Raw genomic sequence first — 27,333 nt, forward strand, 5'->3', positions numbered from 1 at the left:
ATTGCATAAATTTCCAAATGAGGTTTTCTCTGTGAATCTGCAACCTCCAATAGGAAAGAAAGAAAATGTCCTCACTCCCAGGCTAGTGAAAGAAATGACATTATCAAGGAGAAGAGGGGACTGGAGATGAGTGAAGTCGACGGGAGGGTAGGTGGACAAGCAGGTCTGGGAGGCAGCCTGCCAGGGCTAGAAACATGCTGCCTTGTCTGCTCAGCCACTCTGGCCTGTCCTTCCTGCTGATGGGGAGCAGAGTCGCCCTCTTCAGGGAAGTGAGGAGGCAAGAACGGAGAGAGCCGCCTCACGAGGAACTTGTCTTCGTTCTGACTCCCCAATAAACGGTATCCAAAAGTCTCAATAGAAAACAAAGTGAGTGGTTTATTATGTCCAGGGAAGCCTCTGGAATGACAGAGGACCAGCCTGCCAAATTCTCCCTAGAGCATACCTGGGGAATGAAGATGAAGCAGTTGATCGTGGTTGTGCAAACAAAGATACCTCCAGATGTGAGTCCAAAGACCAGGTTGGGCCAGGAGTGCAAGTATCTGGTGACCACGAAGAGAAGCCCAGCAGCCACTACTACGAGGTTGACCCCAACCATGATGGTTAAAGACTGATTCACAGGAGGAGAGCTGACGTGGTCAGTCAGGCCAGCCAGGTAGGCACCGTAGAGCAGCAGCAGGCCCTGAAGACAGAGAAGAGAACCCGGGGCTGAGAGAAGTGTAACAGTGGGCTCAGTGTCAAAGAGCAGTAAGGTTGAAACCATAAGGTTGGAACCAATTTCCTCACCTTTAAAATAGAGATAATCAGACCTACCTTAAAGGGTTGTCATGAAGATGTACTGATATAGCACATGGGAAGACACTAAGGGCATCCCCTTATACTACTAGGTGCTAAATAAATGTGATTTTTCCTCTCCTTCCCTGGGAATTAGTTTACTGGAGGTCAGCAAGTCAGCCAGCAGACAGGACTCTGCTGGGACAGGGCACAGGCAGGACGGTATAGGTGGGTAGCAGGTCTACAGAATGCATTGCTGGGCACTTGGAGGGCAGTGGGCATGCCGTGCCGTCAGTGGTAAGGACTACTGCACCTGCTGTGTGGTTTTGCACTGCATGGAGCTGAGGGACACGTATAAGCGGAAACAGCCCTGTGGTCTGCTTGTCAAGCTGTGTGCTGTGGCAGGGGCAGCGCCCTAAGGAATGGGCTTTTTATCCCCCCTAATTTTCCCAAAGACACCATCTGCTTGCCAAGCCCTGCACCTGCAAGATTGCATCTGTCTAGAAGGGATGACTTTTTCTAATTTACACAAAGGATCTCTATAGGCTAGCAGCGGCTCTGTGCCAGTGGGTGTTTATGGGAGATGGAAAAAGAGAACAAAGGCAGGCTGGGACCTAAGCGAGGCTGTGGAGCAGGCACAGGCAGTAAAGGCTTCATCTATACCCTTCATCCTCTGTGTGACATTCTCTGCCCCCATCACCAGGAACCCAGTGCCCTGTTCTTTCCTCTTTCCCATGAATATAAAACTGCTCTCAGATTTCTCACTTGTACTACACAGAAAATTACTCATGCACTTTAAAGTGCTGCCTTTCCTAGAGGGAGGGAGCTGTATTGAAACAGAAATCAAAGCTGTGATCAATAATACGTAATGTATAGATTCACCATATGTTTGTCTATGTACAAAGTATGATATTAGGTGCAGGATAGGCAAAGGTGTTACAAAGAGGAATAAGCCATGATCCTGGCTTTCAAGAAGCTCAGTCTGGTAGGGAGATTTAAGGCGAGCACACAGATGTCCATGTTTTGTCACACAGAATGTGAAGATGCCATGAGGATTGAGGTGTGGGTGGAAAGTACAGATATTCACAGGGAGAACTAATAATGAAAGCAAAGCCGGTATCAGCAGGGTACCTGCCAGTGACCCTGAAATCATACAATCTGACCAACTCCATCTGCCAGGACAGCCCTAAAGATAATTTTTTGGAGGACTGGCTGTGCCCACAGTGAAGGAGTCAACAGGGAAGGGATGCCTTCTGGGCACCCCTAATGCCCAGTATCCCAGGAGAGGCCTAAGGGCCAAAGGTGGCTCCTCTGAGATCTTCAAAGACTAGAAAATACACAAGTCAGGCCAGTGGGGCTTGAGTTTGGGGTAACTGACACCATCAGGTGGCATCTGGCAGACTGGATCTCTAGTAATTTAATTAAAAGTAAATGAAATTAATTCTATGATTTTGAACTATTCACATCTCATTCTTTAAAATGTTTTAACGCCATTAAACCTCTTGCCAAAAGGGAGCGAGGTATGAATAAAGCCTCTCTACATCCACAACTTGTGTTTGAGTAAATCATATCTAATGCTTGTATGTCATTGACATTCACTTCTGAGAAGTGTGGGGTGGGGGTAGTTGCTAGGTTCAGGTGGGCATGGGGTCCTGGAACATGATGTGAAGATTTAAGTCATCCTCAGGAAGTGCTCATTGACCAGCAAGCCTGTGAGGGGCTGGCTCAGTCAGTTTCCTGATGCTTAGCACTCTTTTCTCCTTTTCTTTCCTTGCCTTCAGAAAGATATTACAGTGATATAAAATGGAAATGCGATTGTATAAAAGGCTATGGAGAAAATAAATCAACTTGAATCACAAAGGGAGCTTCTATGGGGGAAATGTTGAGTTTCTGTCCTGGGGAGGACATGTTTTTCTATAGGGCTCAAGAAATCAAACTGTCTAGGGGGCAGTAGAATATTAATAATAATAATATCTAACACTTATTGAGCTCTTTCCATGGGCCAGGAGTGGCTGAAAACTCTGATCATGCACTAACCTGTTTGAAATTCAGAACAGTTCTGAGAGGATTTTGTCGTCATCCCCATTTTATGTAAGAGGGAACCCAGGATCAAAGAGGTTAAATAAGGTTCAGAGTCAGCTAGGAAGGGGCTGAGTCAGAACTCAAATCCCGTTCTGTCATATTCTGAAGTTCATTTTCTTAACTGTTAGCAAGAAACTAGAGGTCAAGAGCTATTTCCTGCCCAGTTGTTCTCTTTTAAAAACATTTTTATCAAAGTAATATATGCACATAGTAAAAAAGCAACATTTCCCAATTCCAGCCCTATCTCTCAGAGGCAACAACTTGAACAATTTCCTAGGGGTAAAGTGAGTAAAGTTTACCTTTAAAGACCACCAGGCCTCTCTGTCCCAAGAATCAACAAGTAGTATCTTAGCATCCAGGGCTTGCCTGAGTGAAATAGGCCTGCCCTATACCTCTCACAGCCAGATTTTCTATTTCTTCATGTTGAAATCAGCTAATAGGATAGTTCGTACTAGGAATCTCCGGCCCTATACAGGTTTCCCGTACCTGCTAGAAATAATACCCTACTTTTGCCAGCTAACAGAGACAAATGAGGCTAACTGTGGGAGATTCAGAGCGGTAGGAGGACACTTTGAGGCAGCTGGAACCACTCAAAGGACACCAGGGATATTGCCATCTGTCTGAGGGCCAGCCCTTCTTCCGATCAGACTGAGAAAAGTTGGTGGAAGGCAGCAGAATACCTTGACCCAAATCTTGAAGAAAAATACAAGAAGGTTAATCAGGGCATCAACAGAACAAATAAAGCCGGATAAAATGTCTCTGCATAATCTCCCTTGCAGGGAGTTGGGGAGAAAACTGGTATTGCCAAATTAATTAGAAAAATCAGACCAAGAAATGAGAGAAATTGTGGGTAAATTTCACATGATTTAGGGGAAAATTAAATGAGAGGGTTCAAAGAATTGGAAAAATGACCCCCAAGACAAATAAAGAGTAGAGAAATAATGAGGGTCATGATTTTGAGATTTATGCATAAACAGAGGTTTCCTCTGATTTCAAGATTCTTTGCGTTATCACCTCATTAATTCCTCTAATTCTCTTTTTGTGTGGCTCTTTTGTTGGTGACAGACAGATTATATCCCAAGGAGATGTGGTTACCAACCTTGCACACCAAAACAAGAGCAATCCAGACATCAGAGTACCGGGAAGCACAGAAGTGTGAGCTGGTCAGAGAGCAGGACACGTCTCTCCCTGTCACCTAGGAGGTACACAGAGTCAGGACGGAGGAAACCCACAATTACTAGGAACACACAGGAGATCTTTGGGGACATCTGGAGCATGAACTCTTCTACAGCATCTGATTTTGGCCTTAATACGTAAAAACTGTAACATTTAGGTGACTCGGTTATAATCTAAGTGAATGTGGCTATGGGTGAAAGAAAAGATGATAAAGTCCGGCTGACGTGTGGATGCTTGGTGATGGTGGGGCTTACTCCTCAGTTATTGTTTTGCTACCACAGTGACTCATATTAGTGCATCAGCAAAATTATGAATTATTTCACATCTTGTTTCTGCTATTTTTTAACAGTTGAAACTGTACATATTAAATCTGCAAAGTCAAGATTTCACTGTATACCTCAGCCCCTTGTGAGGCTGGAAACTTATAATACTTCCCATTATTTTAACTTATGTACTAGGCACAGTTGAGCCCTTTCCCTGCATTGTTTTCCTTCATCTAAGCCACAGCCCTAGGGAATAAGAAATACTATCATCATCACTCTACCTATGAGGAAACAGATACTTCAAGAGGTTTAAATGACTTTCCCAAGGTCACATGGCTGGTAAGTGGAATTTGAAGGAGGGCTGACTGATTCCAAATACCACCTGAAAATACCACTTATACATCTCAATAACAAGGGGAAGTCAATTTCCTATGGTTGAAAGTTCTCATTGTTGATCATGTGAAAGCAGAGATAACTGCTGGGCAGTTCTCATGTTCTGACATCTCAGTGGATGCTGTTGGAAGACATGTGGAGCAGGGGCAGTGGCTGTGGTAGCACACTTTGCAGACAAGGGGCAAGGCACTCACCACAGCCACAGCTCCCGACTTTCCCTGCTTTTTGGGTCATTTATCTTCTTGTTGGGAGAATGAACACAGAGTGAGGACTGCTGGGAGAATGACCTCAGTGTACCCACAGAAGCCTATCCTCCCAGTTCGGAAAGTAGATTATCCAGGGATTGGGCCCCTCACCGTCATACTGACACCGAGAATCTGGAGGCACTGGATGGGATCAGTCAGCACCCACGTCACAAGCAGGATCACATCAGCTATCACCAGGGCTGCCACTAACCCCAGTAGCTGCAGGTCTTTGATTATCTGCAAAAGAGTCAGGGCCGTACATTTCCTTGGCTTGCTGGCTAAATGACACAGGGCCTAGAGTACGCTGAGGTTCCAAGGTCAGCCCTCCCAAGGGGCTTCACATCCAGCCATCAAAGATGAAACACACACTACAGATGTGCAATGGTGTCTATCTATGTCCATGTCATCACCATTACCACTAAATGTTTTTATTTGTTTATCTGTCCCATATCCTGCCTTTTCTCACAAAGGATTAAGGAGTCTTATAAAATGAACACGCTATTATTTCTAGATATGTGCATAATGAGCATATAGAGATATTAATGTTTTCACATAAAACTGTTAAAAACCGTTAACTTGGAGGGTGAGATTGAAAGATGAGGGTGGTGGAAGAGAGATTACTAGCATTTTCTTTATACATATATGAATCATTTGACTTAATAGAAAGAGGCTGTGTTACTTTTGTAACTACGGAAATAAAATTTAAAAATATATACTTTGAAAGGATGAGAAGTTGAAAAAAATTAAGGAAAAGAAAAAAATCAGGAGAATTAGGATGAAAGGTCAGAAGAAGAGAGTACACAGCCCTCATGAATTGAGGGAGAAATGTGGATCTGAGTTTTTGATGACCATTGAAAAGAAGAGGGCATAACTAGTTACAGGATTCACGGTGTCTGTAAGATAAAAATGCATCAGTCATCAGTTGCTTTACCAAACTGCTTAAAACCAATGATAATAAGAAAATCTTCAAATCAACCAGCAAAAAGGCACCTCATCTGTAGAGGAACAAAGACAAGGATAACATCAGATTTCTTATCAGAGAGGGCCACGTAAGAAGACCGCAGAATGAAAACTTCAAGGTACTAAAAGAAGAAAAGAAAGCCCCAACCTGTAATTCTATATCCAGCAAAAGTAGCTTTCAGAAACAAAGGGGAAATAAAGACTTTTTCAGATAAACAAAAGCTGGAAGAATTCAGCATTAGCACACCTGCATGAGAATGTTAATATCTTTAAAGCAAAAGGAAAATGATATCAGATGAAAATATGGATCTATACAAGGAATATTACCTTCGTGGAAAAATACACGTTGATTTTAATTATTTAAATATCTTTAAAAGATAACTGTTTATCATAGACCTGTACCCCTGGGGCTACTAATACATTATATGTTTACAAAAAATTAAAAAATTATTTAAAAAAAGATAACTGTTTAAACAAAAATGAGTAACAATTCTGGTGGGTTTATATGTAGAAGTGAAAACAACACAAAGATCAGGAGATGAGGAAATGGAAACATACAATCATGAGATACTTATACTATAAGTGGATGCCAATTATAGCAATGTTCACAAACACTTCCAGAAACTGAAGAAGAGGGAATACTTCCTAATTCACTCTATAATGCTGGCATTATGCTATATGAAAACTAGAAAAAGATTTCATAAGAAAAGAAAGCTATAGAACAATATTCCTTGTGTATATACATAAGTATTCCATGAGTTATAAACATTATAAACATTATAAACACAATCTTATGAAAAGTAGTCCAACAATAAAAGAAGAGGATAATACATCATGACCAAGTGGAGTTTGTAAAATGGTATTAGTTTGAGATCCTAAAATCATTTAATGTAATTCCACCAAATGAACAAACTAAAAAAGAAAAAGAAATATGATTAGTAGACACAGAAAAAATATTTGACAGAACCCAACATCAATTCTTTAATAAAACCCTCAGCAAAATGGGAAGTGAGGAGAATTTCCCTAACTAGGTAAAGGATATCTGTAATATGACTATAACTAACATACTTAGTTTTGAAATACTGAATGTTCTCCCTATAAGGTCAAGAAAAATTCAAGGATGCCTGTGTTCGGCATTTGTATTGAACATTGTACTAGTGTTTCTAGACAGGGCTGTCATACAGAAAATTGGAAAGAAACTCTTTATCCACAGATAATATGATCATCTAAGCAGAAAATCTGCTGGATGTACAAAAAAGATCTGATGGATCTACAATAAGTAGTTTAACAAGGTTACAACATACAAGATCAGCATATGAAAATCAATTATATTTCCATATATTAACAGCAAAAAATCAGAAAGTAAAATAAAGAACAATAACATACAATAGCATAAAAATTAAATAATTGGGAATAAATCTGATAGAAGTTATAAAGGATCTCCACTGAAAACTATACAATTAGAAAAGACCTAAGTAAATGAAGATATATACCGTATTCATGGGTTAAAAGATACAACATTGTTAAGAAGTCAGTTCTCCACAATTTGATCTATAGAGTCAACACATTCTCGTCAAAATTTCAGAAGAAATTTGCAGAAATTGGCAAGCTGACCCAAAAATTCATATGCAGATTCAAAGGACTTAGATTAGTCAAAAAAATATTGAAAGAGAAGGACAAAGTTGGAGAACTAACACTCCCTGACTCGAGATTTTATATAAAGCAACAATAATCCAGATATTATGGTATTGTTGTCAAAATAAACAAATAAATCACTGAGACAGAATTGGATCCAAAAATAGATCTATGGACAACTGATTTTCAACAAAGGTAAAAAGTAATTCAGTGAAGAGGACAGACTTCTCAATAAATGGAGCTGGAACAACTGTATATTAATATGTGAAAAAATCAACTTTGATCCATAAATCATATCATATTAAAGATTAACTCAAAATGGATCATATGCCCAAATGTAAAAAATGAAAACTCTAAAACTTCTGCAAGTAAGCACAGGAGAAAACTTTTGAGGCCTTGGATTAAGCGAAAGTTTCTTAGATCTGATACCAAACATGATCCATAAAAGAACAAATTGGTAATTGGAACATCATCAAAATTAGAAATGTCTTCTCTTTTGAAATATACACTTATGTGAATGAAAAGAAAGACATAAATGGGAAGAAAGTCTTTGCAAGTCATATATATCTGCTGATGGGCTTATCCAGAATAAAAAAAGAACTCTCAAAACTCAATAGTAAGAAAACAAACAACTAAATTTTTTAAAAAATGGGTAAAAGATACTTCACCAAAGAAGACATATGGATAGCAAATAACTATGTGGAAAAAATCACACTAAGGAAATGCAAATTAAAACACAATGAGATACTATTATAAACCTCTATTAGAATGACTACAAAGAACAACCAAGTCAAATGTTGGCAAGGATATAGAGGAGAGGGACTCTCATACATTTCTGGGGGGAATGTAATAAGGTACAACCATTCTGGGAGAAAGCCAATTTCTTAAAAAGTTAAACAGACACGTAACCATATGATCCACCCATTCTACTCTTAGGTTTTTAACCAAGAGAAATGAAAGCATATGCCTACTACAAAGACTCATACACCAATTTTCATAGCGATTTTACTTTTAATAGCCCTAAAATGGAAACAAACCCAAACATCCATCAACAGATGAATGGATAACAAACTGTATGTCTACACAATAACAACAAACTGTATGTCACCAATAACAAAAAAAGAACCACTGATGCATCCAACAACACATATGAATCTTAAAATAATTATGCCAAGTGAAAGAAGACAGGTTTAAAAAAAAGAGCACAAGGGTGCATGGATGGCTCATTCAGTGGGGCGTCTGCCCTTGGTTTTGGCTCAGGTCATGATCTCAGGGCTGTGGGATTGAGCCCCACATCCTGGCTCTGTTCTCAGTGGGCAGTCTGCTTGAGATTCTCTCTCTCCCTCTCCTTCTGCCCCTTCCCTGGCATGCTCGTACTCTTGTTCTCTTAAATAAATAAATAAATATATATATATTTTTAAAGAGTACATACTATATGATTCCATTTATATAAAATTCTGGAAAATGTAAACAAATCCTAGTGACAGAAAGTGTATCAGTGGTTGTCTGGGAATAGGAATGGATGTAAGGATTGGACAGGAGATGGAGATAACAAAGATTCTTGAAGAAACTTATGCAGATTTATACCATGATTCATGGATTTGTACCTATGTCAAAAGTTGTCAAATCATACACTTTAAAATATGTGCAATTCATTGCATGTTACTTATGCCTCAATAAAACCATTTTTTAAAAAAGATTTTATTCATTTATTTGACAGATAGCAATCACAGTAGGCAGAGAGATAGGCAGAAAGAGAGGGGGAAGTGGGCTCCCCATTGAGCCAAGAGTCTGATGCAGGGCTTGATCCCAGGACCTTGAGGTCATGACCTGAGCCAAAGGCACAGACTTCACGCACTGAGCCACCCAGGCAGTCCAATAAAACCATTTTTTTGTAAAGAAATCTGTTTTATAGAAGGATAGATAAACTTCTTGTCCTTTAGTCAATTTTTTTTTTATCATGGTTACTCACAGCTGAGCTTATTATGAATACTCACTGAATAATGACTAATATTTGAAAAAAAAATCATTCCAGAGAAGTAAACTCCTATTGAGTGATATATTGGGTCTGGCTAGGACCTATTGCCAAAGAGTTTGATGAATGAACTTTGAGGTTTGGGCAAGGAACCTGATAAAATGGGGAAATGTGGTCAGGATGACATCTGATGTCGGGGATATAGGTGATCTGCTGCCACAGAGCTTCTAGGGTTGATTCTATCTGGCGAATGGATGTCCTCTTCTTTGTTCACTGCTCAGGCCCATCCTTCCTAGTGCAGAAAATGGTCTTCCACATGGAAAAGAACTGGGCTCCAGTAAAGGAAATAATTGCTTACTTGCTACAGCTTCTCTGTAATCACTGTCCCTTACTCCGCTTTCAGCTCATATTTATGCCAAGAAACAATCTCTCTGGGCATCTTGTTCTCTCTCACACTGGTTCTAGATGCTGGCCAGTTCACATGGTACCAGAAGTACCAGGGCCTGGGGTACATATGAAGCAGAAATACATTCAAAGTCCTATCTCCCAAGAGCACTGGCACATAGCTTTCCAGGCTTGGAGACTTAGGAGACCACACTACTCCAAGATTTGAAATGAGGAGTAGGAAATTCAGATTGCCATAAAAGGGCCTACCTAGTAATCCAACACAAAGAAGTTTGTACTTCTCCAGCTTATAATCAATAATAAACCTGCTGTTTGCAATTAAGCACTGGTATGTAACTGCTGCCTACTCACCACTCTCTTGTCCGGGACCCTCTGGGTAAACACCTTGTAAAGTCGCCAGCTCTTCCCCAGAATAGGGCCAAATACAAGGGAGGTCCCAATGCACAGCATAGATAGTCTTATCTACAGAGGGAAAAGGATAGAAGCAAGAGGCATGAGATAGACTTTTGTTGTTCTCCACATTCTGATCTGCAAAGCCTCAGTCCACACAGGGCAAGGGACAGGATGTGGACTGCAGTAAGCATTTCAGTGATCACCTTTGAGAGTGCCCATTCCAAGGATAAAGATAACCACCACCTATAGGAGACGCTGATTTGAAAAAAAAAAAAAATCAAAAGTTGGACATTTTGTTCAAAACAAAAACTTAAGATTTAACCTACCTGAATGAGAGTTTCCATTGAGCCTCCCACTAAAGCATCTCGATCTTGAATCCCAAAGAGGTAAACACTACTGTAAGTCAGACAACTGCCAAGTAAGGTCACAATATTCAGATTGGGACTGGACATCTTCACAATCCTAAAGTGAATCAGGAAGAAAGACACTTATAGTCATGATCCTTTGCTGTGGGAGTAAACAGAAGTTCCCCACAAGTATAATCTCCAATGTAACCTCAGAGTGAAGGGCCACTGGGAAGAAAACACTTTATAGCCCTGTAAAAAATTGTTAGGATTTACATTTATTTTAAAAAAGAACGAAATTCTGGCATTTCTTGCTTATATAACTCTAAGCCTTAAAAAAAAAAAAAGGCCAACTTCTAAAAAACAGGTGGTATCAGAGAAGAGTTAGGATTTTTCCATGAAATTTATGGTTGCTAAGAGACAACTATATGCAGCCTAGTGAGTAAAAAACTAGCGGGTAGAGACCTAAAGAGATACAGTTTGGAGCCCTTAGAAATGAGCTGTAAGGTAAACTGCTATTCGGAAAGTCTTTGTGATTTTTTTTTCACAATTTACTCTATTTGAAATGTAAAATTCTTTTTCTTTTTCTCTGCTTGACCAAAAGAGAAAAAGGAAGCAAGCATTGAAAGGGATTTATCAAGTGACTACTAATAATTACCAAGGGACTATAAACATAAATATTAAATTTATTTAAATTTTAAATTACACTATTTAGACTAAAACTTAAATACAATGACATTCCTTAATTGGCATTTATTATTTTTTTTTTGTCAAATAGTTTTAAATTAGTTTACAGAATAATTTAAAGATTAGAGGGAAGTGTGGACAATCAGGGTGTCAGACAGATCCTGGGCACCAACGGAGGCTCAGGACAAAGTAAAAACGTACGAATTGGTTAACTTAAGGGGAAAACCAGGCTTACTCTAGACAGTGACTGATAACAATTAAGAAATGTCATTGTATTTAAGAGTTTTAGTCTAAATAGTGTATTCTACATAAATTCAATGTTTATATTAATAGTCACTTGATAATTATACTTAGTTATATTTTCATTTTAAAATAGTAACTGAGGATGACAGCATTTTTATCTATGTACCTGGATTACCTGGCTGACCACTTTAAAGTTGAGAGCCAAGGCAAAACCAGTTACTAAGTGCAGCCTACTTCAATGACAGTCAAAGTACTCAGAGGCATTAAACAGTTTGGCAGTGTTAGACTTGCAAACATGATAACCAACAACGGCCCAGCTTTGATTACTTTGTGGCTGGCAGCATAATTACGTCCACACACACAAAAATACCAAGTCATTGTCCTGGGACTCAGGCCCCAAGTACAGATAAGGTTGGCCAGTAAATTCAGCTGAGGTTTACCTTGTCTTGGAGCAAAAACCTTGATTTTTCTTTTTTTCCCTCTAAAAATGAGAACAAGTTTTATGGATTCCCCTTATAAAAAGAGGATAACAATAATGCCTCCCTCTCCCCCTGACAGAGTTGTAAGAACTCAGGGAGGTAATATAGCAAAGTGGGTGGCACAGAGCCTGGCACAGAGTAAGCAGGTAGCCAACATTAGCTAATGATAATGTTAATCTCACCATCTTCAGACTTTAGAAGCCCACGAATCACTTTTTCCTCTCCTGTTTCTTTTCTTTTCTTTTTTTTTTTTTTTTAAGATTTTATTTATTTATTTGGCAGAGAGGGATCACAAGCAGGCAGAGAGGCAGGCAGAGAGAGAGGAAAGCAATCTCCCTACTGAGCAGAGAGCCTGATGCAGGACTCGATCCCAGGGCTCTGGGATCATGACCTGAGCCGAAGGCAGCAGCTTAAGCCACTGAGCTACCCTGGTGCCCCTCTTTTTTTTTTCTTTTTAAAAGATTTATTTGTTTTAGAGAGAGTGCACGCATGTGTGAGCGAGTGGGCATAAGGAGAGAATCCTCAAGCAGACTCCCCGCTGAGTGGAGAGCCTGACCTGGGGCTTGATCTCATGACTGAGCTGAAACCAAGAGTCATCGTTCAACCAACTGTACCACCCAGGTGCCCTACCTCTCCTGTTTATCACCTATAGCCAATCAATTGCCAGTTTCTTTCACTTGTTATTTTGAAATCTCTCCAAGTTGTCTCTTACTCTCCATTCCTGCTACTTCATGCATCCAGGATACAATCAAGTTAGGAGCAATGGAAATGGAGTCAGGTGTGACAGATGAGTAGCCTGGCTCTGCCAATCACAAGTGCGGGACTCTGGGCAAGTCACTTAACCACTCTAGGCTCCTGTTTCCTCATCTGTGTACATAATGTTATCTTTCCTAGCCATCCCACAAATTATTGCAAAGATCAAATGAGGTGTGTGGCAAAATTCTTTGAAAACTAAGGTGATGCAAAACTACGAATTTTTAGATTTTTGATGTAACCTCTAACCCTCTGTAACACCAGTGTTTTTCCTGTCCTAATACATTCTGTATATTACTTTCAGACTTAATTTCTTAAAATACTATCTCATCACTTAGGAAGAGAACTGCATGTATACAGGTCAATTTTGTTTACTTAAAGTCTCCGTATCCAAATTTAAAATCTAGCCCTATCCTCCCTATCCACTCATTCATCCATCTCCTCAGTCAGCAAGTCTTCAAATTGTGACTGAGGGAGAGTAATCTTCACTAGTTTGTCTCTTCTCATAAGAAGGAGAATTAGAGGGTTAATACTGACTGCCAAAGTAAGAACAGTGTGAACCAGCAGCTTCACAATACATTTGTTAAGTAAAGTAATACCTTAGATAGACCAGTGCTGACACTGCTTAGAAAAGGGCACTGCTGACCTGGGACTGGCTACTTGGTGCAGTCAGAAGCTTGCGCAGTGGAAAAACCACTGGGTAGATCTTGCAGGACAAATAACTCAGGCTGTTCTTCTCCATGACTACGCACAAGCATGAACCATGAATAGCTGATGATGACCTCCCTGACAAGCAGCTGCCCAAGTTCACAGCCTCACGTCTGTGCTGTCCAGATCACTGATGGGTAAGTTTCTTTCTTAATTCCTCTCTGGGGCCCTTTTATTTGAACACCACTCTACAATCAGATCTTCTTTGTGTTATTCAGTACTGCATGCAACCCTGATTTAAACTTTCTCCCTCTCTTGATTTAGTTAGGAGGAATTCAGTTTAATTATTTTTAAAAAATTTTAATTATTGTTTCTTATTAACATATAATGTATTATTTGTTTCAGGGTCAGCTTAGTTATTTTTAATAAAATATATATTACATGGTCTTCACACCTCAGAAGCTGATGCAAATTCATTTCCTAAATGGACATGTTGTGGACTTACATAAGTTTATTTTTATATTTTTCATAAAAAGTTTTACTTAAAAGTTGCATCAGAAAAAAATGAATGGAAGATGATTTACCTATTTTGTTTGGTGAAGTTAACACCTGTGAAGTCACTGAAAAGTGAATCATCTCCTATTCAGCAGATGAATTATGTATGTCTGGGGAATGTCTTTCCTAGTTTAATAGGAGTTCAACCACCAATGTCACTTACATATTTCTGTTGAATTAAAGATGAAATCTACACATGCTGAATATTCTAATCAACCACAAACACATAATTTCCACAAAGCAAGAAGATTTCAATATTATATACTTAATTATAAATATTCGGTCCCAACAAAATTACCTATGTTGCATTTATAAAGAAGTAAGGGCTTGGACTGGGTTACTAGCACTCAGAAACAAGGTGTTTTTTTTTTTTTTTTAAGGATTATATAGCTATCTCATCTTTTTCTCTTCATTTATTCATTGGCAATGTAAGATGAGCTTTCTTGATTTTTCTATTCTCAAGTAATTCTCAATATAAATAGATAAATATCCATCTATATCTGTACAACCTGTATAAACCTGAATTATCATTTCAAAAGTCTTTAATTAATTCTGATGCTTATATGACATCCATCAGCTCACAGGTATGATGTTTTAAAAGTTTATCAAACACAGGTTTCTGAACTTCGAGGTTTATTATACTTGCTATGGAGGACTGACTGGTCATCCTATTGTTTCTTCTTAATTCTGGTTATGAACTGAATTTGGAAACATGGCTTGCAAATAGGGTTGAGGGTACTTCTTGTGGCTATTAGAACAGTTTTTTCAAATGTCACAGAGTCATGGTTTCTGAAATGTTATATGTGGGTCACTACGCTTTAAACTTATCTAAAACCAAGTATGAATGTCTTTCTAAAAAGATTTTTAATAAAACACTTAAGATTAAATTGTTAGAGTCAACTGAATTTCTTTTTCAATCCACTGTTTTTGATCCATGCTACAGGGGGATTACAAATCTACCTCAGCTACATATATTCTGAATAACTTTATCATAAAGTTGTTTCGTGTGTTTCAGCACATAGTGATCATTTTGCTACTTTGCTTATTTCTAATGTTTTAGGTTCAATATCTAAACCCAATTCAAATTCTGCACACCTCAAAGCAATATATATATGTACATATATATTTATGTGACTTCTAACCATATATATTCTAATTCTGTAACATAATGGTGAGAGCAGCTTGGCCCTGTTCCTTCCTCTCCTGTCTGAGCCAACACTCTAGGAGACCATCCTGGGAGACTTCATTAACCTTTCCACCTCCAGAGTTCTAAATTCTTTTATCATGATGACTTCACTTTATTCTTCTTCTAGATACACATCCCCAGGATCCCATCTTGTCTGTTATAATTATTCAGAATAATTTTTCTTCATAAATTTTGAAGACCAATATTCCCCTCTTTGATCTCAATGCATCTAAAATTGAACTCTTAGTCTTCTCCCCAGACCTGTTCTTCTCACATTCTTCCCCAGTTCAGATAATGGTAATTCCATCTTTCTGTTGAGTTGGGCCAGAAATCTTGAAGCCCTCCTTGACCCTTGCTCACCACCCACATCCAATCTGTCATGAAATACTTTTGACTCTATTCTTGAAATACATCCAAAACCACTACTTAACCACTTCTGTTGCCACCACCCTGATCAAAGTCTGACTTTGCATTTCTCAATTGCATTATTACAATAGCCTCCTAACTGGTCTCCCTGCTTCTATTCTGGACCCTTCCTAAGTCTATTTTCAACATAGCACTCATAGCAATCCATTAAGGGTAAATCAGATCATGTCATTTCTCTGTTCAGAAGCCTGCAATGCCTTCCCGTTTCGCTTAGAAGAAAACTCAGTCTTTACCAGAGTGTACAAGGCTTTTATATTTGGCCCTTGTTAGCTCTCTATCTTATTTCCTACTTCTTCCTCTTGCCCACTCCACTCCACACAGGCCTCCTTGCTATTCCTTGAAAACACCAGTCACTCACACACTTCAAGAATTTGAAGTGGCTGTTCTCCCTGTCTAGAATATTCTAAATCATGTATTTGCATGGCTCATTCCCTCTGTCCTTTTATGTCCTTGTTCAAAAGTTACCCTCTGAATCAGGGCTACGACCCCATTTAAAATCATACTCTTTCTCAGAATTCCAAATCCTTCTTACCCTGTTCTATTCTATCTCCACCCCACCACAGCACTTATAACTTTCTAAGGTATTACACAATTTATAGATTTATTGTTTATTATCTTCTCCCAATCAGAATTGTTCATGATCTACTCCCAGCACTAGAACATTACTGAAAGCACTCAGTAAAGGGGTGCCTGGATGGTTAAGTGTCTGACTTCAGCTCAGGTGGTGATCTCACGATCCTGGGATCAAGCCCCATAATGAGCTCTGTGCTCAGCAGGGAGTCTGCTTGTCTCTCTCCCTCTGCTGACTCTGCTGCTTTTGTTCTCTCTCTCTCTCTCCTTATCTCAAATAACTAAATAAAATCTTAAAAAAAAAAAAAAAGAAAGAAAGCACCCAGCAAACACTTGGTGAATGAATGAATAAGTCCCCTATACTCCAGCCCTCTCATATGCTCACTTCTAACATACTTGTTCATTGACAGCCTGCAGACCTCCAGTTCCCTGGCTCTTCAGCTTCCTCACAGTCTGTCATTCTCTCTTCTTTTCTGTACCCAACGTGACACCTCTGGTTGGTCATCTGAACTGTTCTCTCAGCAACACCCACTTCCTTTTCCAAACAAGATCTTTTGCTGCATCTGCCTGACAAAACTCCCATCAAAATTTCAATACATTGTCTGCCTTTATATCCAAACAGCAGAATGCCGGGGGAGAAAATTTTATAGCCTTGCAGGCTGTTGCCACCAAAATTAACAAATGAGCTAGGGCTTACTGTACCACCAATTAATCTTTTTATTTGTTCTATGAGATATGTTTCACATTTTCTTTGTGGGTGACCCACTTCATCGGCTTCAAAGAAATAAGAGCATGTATCTGTTTGGATGATGTCCTCAGTCCAGCTTTGGTGCCTTCCTCTATGGCTTTATAAGGGTATATATGCATTAGTACAATTGTCATGTTTATATTACCAGCTTTTTGTATTTGTTTCACTGGACAGTTTCTACTCCTCAAAAGCCAGGCTCTTTCTTATTCATCTGTATTTCAGCTCCTAGCACAGTCCTTACAAAATGGCATGTGTTTCATGACCATTTGTTGAATGAATGAATGAGTGAATCAATGAATTCATTAAAAATATGAAAGACCCATCACTCCCTCTTTTCTTTGTCTTCTTCTCTAATTTCATTTTTCTTTGGCAATGCTCTCCTCTGTTAGGCAGAAGGATGAGGCTTTCGCCCTTTCCAAAGGATTCCAAATGGCTCTAAAGCAGTAGAGATCTTCTGACAGTGAGAGGGAAAGTCAAAAGTTGGTTCAATGTCTGTATGTTAAGACAAAAAGGGTAATTCTGTGTTATGGTAAGAGTTTTAGGAAGCCCCCGCCTGGAATGGCTGAGATCTTCCTGGCATTATTGAACATGAAAGGGCCAAGATTATTTTGGATACTGTGGCTTTCCATAGACACTGGTATTTTTTTTTTTAAGATTTTATTTATTTATTTGACACACAGAGAGAGATCACAAGTAGGCAGAGAGGCAGGCAGAAAGAGAGGAAGAAACAGGCTCCTTGCCAAGCAGAGAGCTAGGCGCGGGGCTCCACCCCAGGACCCTGAGACCATGACCTGAGCTGAAAGCAGAGGCTTAACCCTCTGAGCCACCCAGGTGCCCAGACACTGGGTTTTGACAAATCTTCTCCATACCCCAAACTGTCACTGAAAAGCCTTGTCATTCAGATGATCCACTCCTTTGCTTCCCCACTCAGCATGGTGTTGGGGGAGTCTAAAAATAAGTGAAAGAAAGAATCCTAACAGAATGCTGGTGAAGCTTCTCTTTGTTTCTAGGAAACTGCAGCATCTTGGGGATGTGTATATTCATATATGCACACACACACATATGTGTTTACTTGTCTCCAATGAAATCAGGCCACTTGAAAGATTCCTTTCCATTGGCTGAATTCTTCCTGGAGAAATCCCCCAGGAAATGCTTTTGTCCAAGATGTCTCTTACATCATGTGTCGAGGGCTGTGGAGGCCCAGTGATATGATGACAGCCCTTGTCAAGCAGTTGATGGATGAGTCCTCATCTTCAGGACCACACAGATTACAGTCTCAGCCGACATCTGCTCAGAGGTTAACAACATGCATCCATTTCCTGACTTCAGAAAATCTGCTGATCTTGGACTGATTTGCTGCTTGCAGCTAGGCTACAATGCACGCCTATTCTATACATCCTTGCAGCTACTAAATTGTGTTCTGGAGCGAGCTAAAACACAGTCCTGCTTTATGTTCAGGGTGGGCCGGGCCTCTCTAAATTTGCCTGCTTTCCTGTAGTCGTAAGTACTTGCATAGCTTTCTTTTACATGGAGAGAGCAGGCTCCTACCGCTGTTCTGTCAGTGCACTGCAGCTGCTGGAGCTGGAGATGAACTGGAAGAACAAAGACATTCTGCCTGCAGGATAGCTAGGGGATTAGTGGTGGTTGGACTTGATGACGTCTACTTTCTTTTCCAGCGCTCTCTTTCTCAACTTATGGCAGAGGCAAGTTTTTTTCCCTACTGCTGGCTTGTTAATAAGCCAGTCACACTTCGTATTTCTGCTTCTCTACCATATGCAGGTTCCACAGGCTGACCTGGTCATCAGAGATGCTTTAGAATTTACATCTGAATCAATCAATCAGTCGATCCATCCATTAATCACACAAACATTCAGCTATTAAGTGCAAAAGAAAACTTGCTAACGATCCTGGCCCCAAGTTCCCCTTTAGCAGATGAATTCAGTATTTCCATGCTTTATTAGTTACTATCTTTTTAATGATCTTCTTGTGTCAAACATTAATTCAACAATTCCTAGATATCTATTTGTTAAAGTATTAAGAACTGGAGATAGGAAGGCAAATGAGGTATAATTTCTATCCTCAGCTCATTTGGATACCACCTCCCTGGTTTCTAACTTTTTCACTGCAAAGGCAATTTTCTTATTCTGCCTTTTTTCTTTTAGAATAGAATAAAATTTTAATTTAATATTAGCAGTTGTTTTCTCAGTATCACAGGGCCATTTAATAAAATCTATGTATATGAATGTATGCTCGTTATAAATATTTATATGTGAATATGCATAGAAATTTGCAGAGTACAAATTTCAGAATATATAGTTTTCCTAGACTATATAAATAGGCCAAAGGATCATTTTAAAAGAATTCATTCCTGCAAATATTTTTAAAGCTGAAATGTGGAAATTTAGATGGAAGACCAAATGACCATTATTTCATTTGATCAGCTCATGTTTAGGACAGTAGTGAAAAAACATACTGATAGAATCAAAATAAGCTGGTGATGAGAGGCGGCAGGGGGAAAAGCCCCAAAGGGTACCCTTACCAGAAAGGAGCTTGCATGGCTTTAATTATGAGTATTATGGCCACATTCCACATCAGTTTAAAAAGAATTAGTTTCTAAATATATTTCTGTCATGTCTCATGCAATATTTTAAATGTTTTAAATGCCGGGGGAAAACCCCTAGAAACACGAAAATCCTTTCCTCTCATATAACATCAGACCCTAGAGTGTGTTGTTATAATTTATGAGGCAATGATTTCAACTTCCTTTCTCCCCTTAGCTGTGGGAGCAGGCCTTGAGCAGTCCCTAGCTACCAGAAGACATGTAGCATTTCCCAAAGGGCACAGCAAATGCCCTGATTTTAAGTAGAGCATAAAGCATAGCACATTTGCCCCCATGAAACATCCAATCCCATGGAGTCAGTTGTAACCAGAATATTATTTATCGTCTACCACGTGACATGTTCATCAAAGTCTCTGAGGCACAGAGGATCTGCCAGCCATGTTAGGAAGGTTTCCTTCCTCTCCTTCCCATTCTTTCTGGTCCTCAGGATTGTGGTGGGAGAACTTGGGGCCTTGATGAGTCTGAGAGGAATCCTAGCAACTAGGGCTGCCAGCATCACTCCCTGCTGGGCCAGAATCTGGGAATCCTTGACGCTGGGACTAGGTTTTACCTAGCTTTGCTCATTAGCACCTGACACAGGGCCCTGAATCTAGTGGAAACTGTTTGTTATCCTGGATAAATCATTAAAGTTAGAAGGCTCCAGTACTTACAAGAAGTAGAAGGGAGACTACTAGGAAGGCACAAACTGCTTGTTCTCCCCAACTCTGCCCCAGGAATTGCCAAGGACAGAAATGGAGTCTGAGGGTCATGAGGAACACCACTTAAACCAGGGACTGGGACTGACCCTCTCATTTTATGATGAAGGGACCATGCATGACAATTTTATAGCCAGAAAGGGACCACAAAGGGACAGCTAATGAAGATGCCTTGACTCCTGGTTCCCTCCAGTGTGCTTTCACTTCCCCTGTATGTTGCCATGGCCACCTGGGACCTGGTGTCCATCCTTCTGATAATGGACTTCTGCTAGAGGCCTTCTTGACCCTGGTTTCTAATGTCCAGCAGTAGCACTGGTGGTAGGCCAAGGGTTGAGGCCCCTCAAAGGCTCTGTTAGCTGGCATCTATTGTCAAGTAGACAGAGAGGAAATCCTGAGCCCTCTGGAGTGCCTTCTGTTGGGCTTTGCTTGCCCTTTCCAATTCTGAGTGCTGGCCTGGACCTTGGACATTGTCAGGGCTCCCTTCATGGTTCCTGACTTTACCTACTGGCTGGAAACCCAGACTGCATTCTTGCCACAACAGGCTTTGGGCTCTTGGTTTCCATCATGGCCTAGAGTCTCCAGGTCTTGGCCCCAGCAGGGCCTGGAAGGGTCTGCCCTAGGCTGTAACAGGAGTTGTGTGTTCTTTCCTGTAATCTGATGTGAAAGGAATAATTGTGAGATAATCTGTGAGTTGAAGTAGCTTTTTGGATTAACACTGAGGTTAAGATGATGTAGTGGGAAAAGCATGGGCTTTGACATCAGACTGACTAGACTGACTAGCTGTTTATGGTGGGTGATTTGCCCAACCATGCTGAGGTGGTTTCTTTATATAAAAATGGGAAAAATAGGGGTGCCTGGGGGCTTAGCCCATTAAGCATCTGCCTTTGGCTCAGGTCATGATCCCAGGATTCTGGGATGGAGTCCAACATTGGGGTCCTTGCTCAGCCAGGAGCCTGCTTCTCCCTCTGCCTGATGCTCCCCCTGTTTGTATGTGCACTCTCTCTCTCTCTCTCTGAAAAACAAACAAATAAATAAATAAAATCTTAAAAAAGATAAAATAAAGATGGGAAAAATAATATTTATTCTCTCCAGTACTATAAAGATCAGAGAAAATGTATCTAAAATAAAAGCGCATAAGAGGCCTGTGATAGAAAGTAGCAAGTGTTAATTTTAAGTTAAATTGTCTGAATTTACACATCTAGGGACTAAATGCTGATTTTATGATAAGCTTGAAGTACGGAAGGATCATGAAGTACCTCTAAATCATAAAAAAATTACATTGCAGTCAGTATCATTTGAATGTATGTTTTTTTCTATTTCTTAGAATATTGACAATAACATGGAATAATATTAAAAAGAGTAGCCAACATCGATTATATATTTAATATTTGCTAAGGGGTTGCTAAGGGCTCCACATACACTATCTAATGCAATCTTCACCGCATTCCGAGATACATAGCGTCATTATCCATACTTTCAAATAGGGATAGAAATTCAGCAAAGTTCAATAAGGCGATTGAGTCACATGCCTAGTAAGAGATGGGGCTGGGATTTGAGGTGGAGTTTGAGCCCAGAGCCTGGCTTCTTTCACTGTTGACACACTTAACTTTTTGTAAACATTGTTAAGGAGTAACCCTTATCCCCCTCTCTCTGCTTTCCCATCGAGGCCTACTGAGGAAAGGTTTTCCTCCCTCTCTTGGATTGTGGGAAACTTCTGAGGAGGAAACTTTCACTTCCCTCTTCACCTCAGGACCCACACTCCCCCAGGTGAGCAGGGGTGAACACTCTGACTGAAGAGAGGTGAACAGACCTAGGTCAAGTTCTACCAGAAGGTCTCCAAAGCAGGAATCTCCCCTCTTCTCTTCCCCTTCCCCACGTCTACCAGGCAATGAGCCCTCCTCTTTTCCCAGGCCCCATTTTAGCTTCACGTCAAGGAGTGCTTTCTAATTTGGCTTTCACTCGCAATCTCTGTGCTTTCTTTTCTTCAAAAACCTTTTTATATTGAAATTATCTGAGACTCACAAGAAGTTGCAAAACAGCTTGATCTTTAACCCAGCTTCCTCCAAAGACAACATCTTACATAACTAGATTATATTATCCAAACCAGGAAACTTGACAGTGGTGCAATAGTATTAACTAATGCACCACTGTCAAGTTTCCTAGGCTCATTTTGAATTTCACCAGTTTTTACATGTGCTCTTTGTGTGTGTGTGTGTGTGTGTGTGTGTGTGTGTGTGTAGCTCTATGAAATTCACCATACATACAGATTAATGCACATAGCACCTTAATCAGTTTTCTTAAGTGTTTCATCGTGCAAACAAAACTACCCTCAGACTTTTCTTTTTAGTCACACCCTCCCCCCAGCTACAACCTCTGGCAACCTCTCATCTGTTCTTTATCACTATTAATTCATCTCTTGAGAATACAATGTAAGTAGAACCATACAGTGTGTAACCTCTTGAAACTGCTTTTATTCAGCATAATACCCTTGAGATTCACACAAGTTGTTGCAATGTATTAATAGCTTGTCCCATTTTATTTTTGGGTAGAGTTCCATTATATGAATGCACCACAGTTTGTTGATCCATTCACATGCTAAAAGATATTTGGGTTGTTTCTAATTTTTGATTATTAAAAATAAAGCTGCTGTAAACATTTATTTTTGTGTTTTCAGTTTTTTAGGAGTAAATACTCAGAAGTAATATTCCTGAATTACACAGTGAACATATGTTTGATTTTATACCAATATGCCAAACTGTTTTCCAAAGTAATAGTACTATTTTTTTTTCCTTTCAAGATTTTATTTAAATTGTAGTTAGTGGGCACTTGGGTGGCTCAGTTGGTTAAGCAACTGCCTTCAGCTCAGGTCATGATCCCAGAGACCCAGGATGGAGTCCTGCATCAGGCTCCCTGCTCCACAGGGAGTCTGCTACTCCCTTTGATCTTCTCCCCTCTCATGTTCTCTCTCACTGTCTCTCTCTCTCAAATAAATAAATAAAATTTATAAATAAATAAATTGTAGTTAGTTAACATACTTAACTATGTTAACATTAGTTTCAGGGGTAGAATTTAGTGATTCATCAGTTGGATATAACACCCAGTGCTCATCACAAGTGCCCTCCTTAATAGCTAACACCCAGTTACCCCATTCCCTACCCACCTCCCTCCACCAACCTCAGTTCCCTACAGTTCCAGAGACTCTTCTGGTTTGCCTCCCTCTCTGTTTTTCTCTTATTTTATGTTTCCTTCCCTTCCCTTGTGCTCATTTGTTTTGTTTCTTAAATTCCACATATAAGTAAAATCATGGTATTTGTCTTTCTCTGACTGACTTATTTTGCTTAGCATAATACCCTCTAGTTCCATCCATGTCATTGCAAATTGCAAGAACTCATTCTTTTTTGATGGCTGAGATAATAGTACCATTTTACATAACCACCAGCAATGCATGAGACATCCAGTTTCTCTGCATCCTTGCTGACACTTGGTACTGTTGGTATATGTGCTTTTGGCTTGTGTGACACATGTATGCCTTTAAGAGTAAAAATATCATTTGATTATCTAATTCTGTGTGTTTGTATGCACTCTTACTGGACCAAATCCTGGAGGGAATGGGTGTGTTTTAGGCTCTGAACTCTTTTTTTTTTTTTTTTAAGATTTTATTTATTTATTTGACAGAGATGACACGTAGGCAGAGAGGCAGGCAGAGATAGAGGGAAGGAAGCAGGCTCCCGACTGACCAGGGAGCCTGATGCAGGGCTCAATCCCAGGACCCTGGGCCCATGACCTGAGCTGAAGGCAGAGGCTTTAACCCACTGAGCCACCCAGGTACCTCAGGCTCTGAATTCTTATCAAGCATCTCCTATGTGCCAGACCTTGTGGCAGATGATGGGAAATACACAAAATATTGTATTTGACTTTGCAGACTCAGTTTGTAGCAGAGGAGATGAGTAAGTGTATAGGTAACTATGATTATGAAATAATGTAGTAAGAAATATAGGTATATATAAAGTACTGTAGGCATTGATAAAGGAATGCCCTTAGAACAGTGGTTTTTAGATTTTAGAATTGATAAGAACCACCTGAAGAGCTTGTTAAAATACAAATCTGGTCATCATCTTCTAGAATTTCAGATTCAGTAGGGTTGAGGGTAAGGACCCCAAGAATTTGTATTTTTTTTAAAAAAGATTTTATTTATTTATTTCAGAGAAAAAGTGTGAGAGAGAGACAGGAGGGACAGAGAGAGGTGCATGAGTGAGCACAGGCAGGGAGTTTCAGAGGGAGAAGCAGACTCCCTGCTGAGCAAGGAGCCCAATGTGGGAATCATACCAGGACCCTGGGATCATGACCTGATTTGAAGGCAGACGCTTAACAGACTGAACCACCCAGGTGCCCAAGAATTTGTATTTTTAACAAGTATCCAGATGATTTTGATAAGGATGGCCCAGGGCCCCCATTTTGATGGATAAGAATTTGTCTTAAAGGATAAAGAGGAGTTTGTGAGGTGAAAAATGAGTCATGAAACAAGGAAGGGCATAAACGAAGGTATGGTGATTAAAGCAGTGGATGTTTGAGAAACAGCTGCTACCTCATATCATGAAAACACAACCTCCTTTAAAGGAAATAAGCAGAAATTGTACATTAGGGCCAGATTACAAAAGATCGTAAATGCTTATCTAAGGATTGTATAAGCAGTAGAAGTCTATGTTTGAAAACCAAGTCTGTGTTTGTGGAAAAAATGCTGGCAAAAGAGCAGTAGCTAACTTGGAAATGGGCTAGACCAGCAAGGGGGCTACCGCAATAACCCAGATGGAAAGGAGATCAGGGTTACCCTGGGCAATGGAAATGGGCAGCAGAAGACAGGCTGACATTTGAGAAGATAATATCTAAGACTTGGTGACTAGCTGGATGCGTAGGGAGACAAAGGAATCCAGAATGAAGAGTGGATGGATGGTAGTGCTATTAACTGAGATTGGATCTACACAGAGGTAGAGCAGGATCTACACAGAGGTAGAGCAAGATTTGTGGAAAGATTTGAGTCTGGTTTTTGGTCACTGAATCTGAATTAACTAAGGAACGTCCATCTTAAAGTATCAACTGTAAAGTTAGAAAAATGGGACTTGAAAGAGGCAGGGCTTGGGGATATGTTGCAAGAGGGATTAAGATGAGGGGAGGGGTATAGCATAAAAAATGAATGTAGGCTGGAGCTCAGGGTGGTATCAACATTAAACAGGGAGGCAAGAGTGCAGGGGCCAGTCAAAGCAGCTGTCAAGAAGCAGAGAGGTAAGTCAGGACATTCATGTATGTAAAGTTAAGGAAAAAGAAGGTTTCAGAAAGGAGGAAAAAAGGAGGTTAAGTGTTATATGGCCTGAGGCTAAATGAAGTCTAGAAAGAGAGCAGTTAATTTAATGACCTGAGCAAGGGGTCATTTCAGTGAAATCAGTGCATGGGTTGAGGAATGAATGGAGATGAGGAAGTGGAGGTGGCCGGATCTCTCTTTTAAGAGGCTTGGTGGTAAGAGAAGGAAGAGGCATGACCAAGGGAATAATTTCTTCTAGAGGACTTCAAAAATCTCAAGAGGAACACCAACAATTTCCAGCAACTTATCAGTATTCGTTTGTCTACCTGACTTGAAATACGCAAAACACAGAGAACTAGTTGATCAGCTTCTTCTGATCTATTCATAAGGGGCAATTTCAGTGTGGTCATCACTTTGGTATCTTTCTCAATAAATTCAGAGGCACATAATTAGTTTAGTCTTATTGTCTTTTGGTCTCTGACCACTCCCTGTGCCCTACTATTAGCAGCAGAAGATTCCACTGTTATTCTAGCTTCTCCCTTTTAATCCATTTAAATAATCCCTTTATGTATTTTGGACTGGCTTCAAAGGTGCTTCTCAAAGTCTTTTTTCCTATTTCATACCTAACCTGACAAACTCTGTGGGCTCCCTGCTTTCCTCTGGGGAGCTTTATACATTCTTTGAGAGATGTCATTTTCCCTCCACTGTGACTGTCACATTTTTAAGTGCTTGGATTTTTTTTTTTCTTTTTTATTCTCAGTTACTTTTTCCCCATACTTCTAATAAAGTCTCTTAAAATAGGCTCCAATCTCCTTCTGACTTTCAAAAGCCTAAATTTCAATTTTCTCCTAGTTAATACCCACATTTTGCCATAGTTTCCTTTTGAACCCTGAATAGTTGAGATAAATTTTCTGGGCTTATGGATTTAATTGTGTCATGATTAGTCACATTTATTGGCTCACCCATGGTTACCTCCTAAGATCAAGTCCTAGTCAGTAGCAAGAAACACAGCCAGGATATTTTCTCTGTCATAGGTTTTAAACTTCCTGTTATAGAAAAAATCCTATTTTAAAAATCTTATTAAAAGGCTCACCTCTACCTGTTGACCTGATTAGGCTTTTTACAACTCACATTTATTTCAATTTATAATATCTGGCATAATTTCTAAGCCTTTAACACTTCTTTTTTTTTTTTAAGATTTTTTATTTATTCATTTGAGACAGAGAGATACAGAGAGAGAGAGAGAGAGAGAGAGAATGAGCAGGAGAGAGACAAATAGAGAAGGAGAAGTGGACTCCCTGCTCAGTCAGGAGCCTGACACAGGGCTCAATCCCAGGACCTGATCCCAGGACCCTGAGATCATGATCTGAGCTGAAGGCAGACACTTAACAACCTGGCCATCCAGGCACCCAGATATTAACATATCTGTATCAGTATCATCAGCTTGGTCATCCAGTATGTAACACTGATTCCCAAACAGAATCACCTGGAGAATTAAAATAAAAAAAATGCTGCTGGTGTTCTACCCATTGATATTTGATATAACTGGCCTAGGGTGAAGCATAGGTACTAGAATTTTTAAAACCTCCTGATCAGATTCTATTGTGAACCAGCTTTGATAAATCACTGGTTTAAATATATTCCAAAGATAAATAATCTAAGTTTAAAAATCATCAAAGTATCTGAATAACAATTTTTCCAAAGAAGATATACAAATGGCCAATAAGTACACGAAAAGATGCTCAATATTATTAGCCATCAGGGAAATGCAAACCCAAACCACAA

At 39.7% G+C, this 27,333-nt stretch overlaps 1 protein-coding gene across 1 annotated transcript in view; it reads right to left on the reverse strand.

The window, feature by feature from the left end:
* The window catches only part of GPR156 (G protein-coupled receptor 156), a 100,648-nt gene that overhangs the window by 13,559 nt on the left and 59,756 nt on the right, over positions 1–27,333 (reverse strand). The window contains exons 4-8 of the mRNA XM_082711923.1: positions 10,625–10,760; positions 10,257–10,367; positions 5,042–5,167; positions 3,953–4,048; positions 443–679 (exon numbers count right to left, since the gene is read on the reverse strand). Coding sequence (XP_082568049.1) covers positions 443–679; positions 3,953–4,048; positions 5,042–5,167; positions 10,257–10,367; positions 10,625–10,760 — 706 coding nt within the window. The remainder of the gene's footprint in view (positions 1–442; positions 680–3,952; positions 4,049–5,041; positions 5,168–10,256; positions 10,368–10,624; positions 10,761–27,333) is intronic.

Source organism: Mustela nivalis (genome assembly GCF_964662115.1).
Source record: "Mustela nivalis genome assembly, chromosome: 1".
NCBI classification, from domain to species: Eukaryota; Metazoa; Chordata; class Mammalia; order Carnivora; family Mustelidae; genus Mustela; species Mustela nivalis.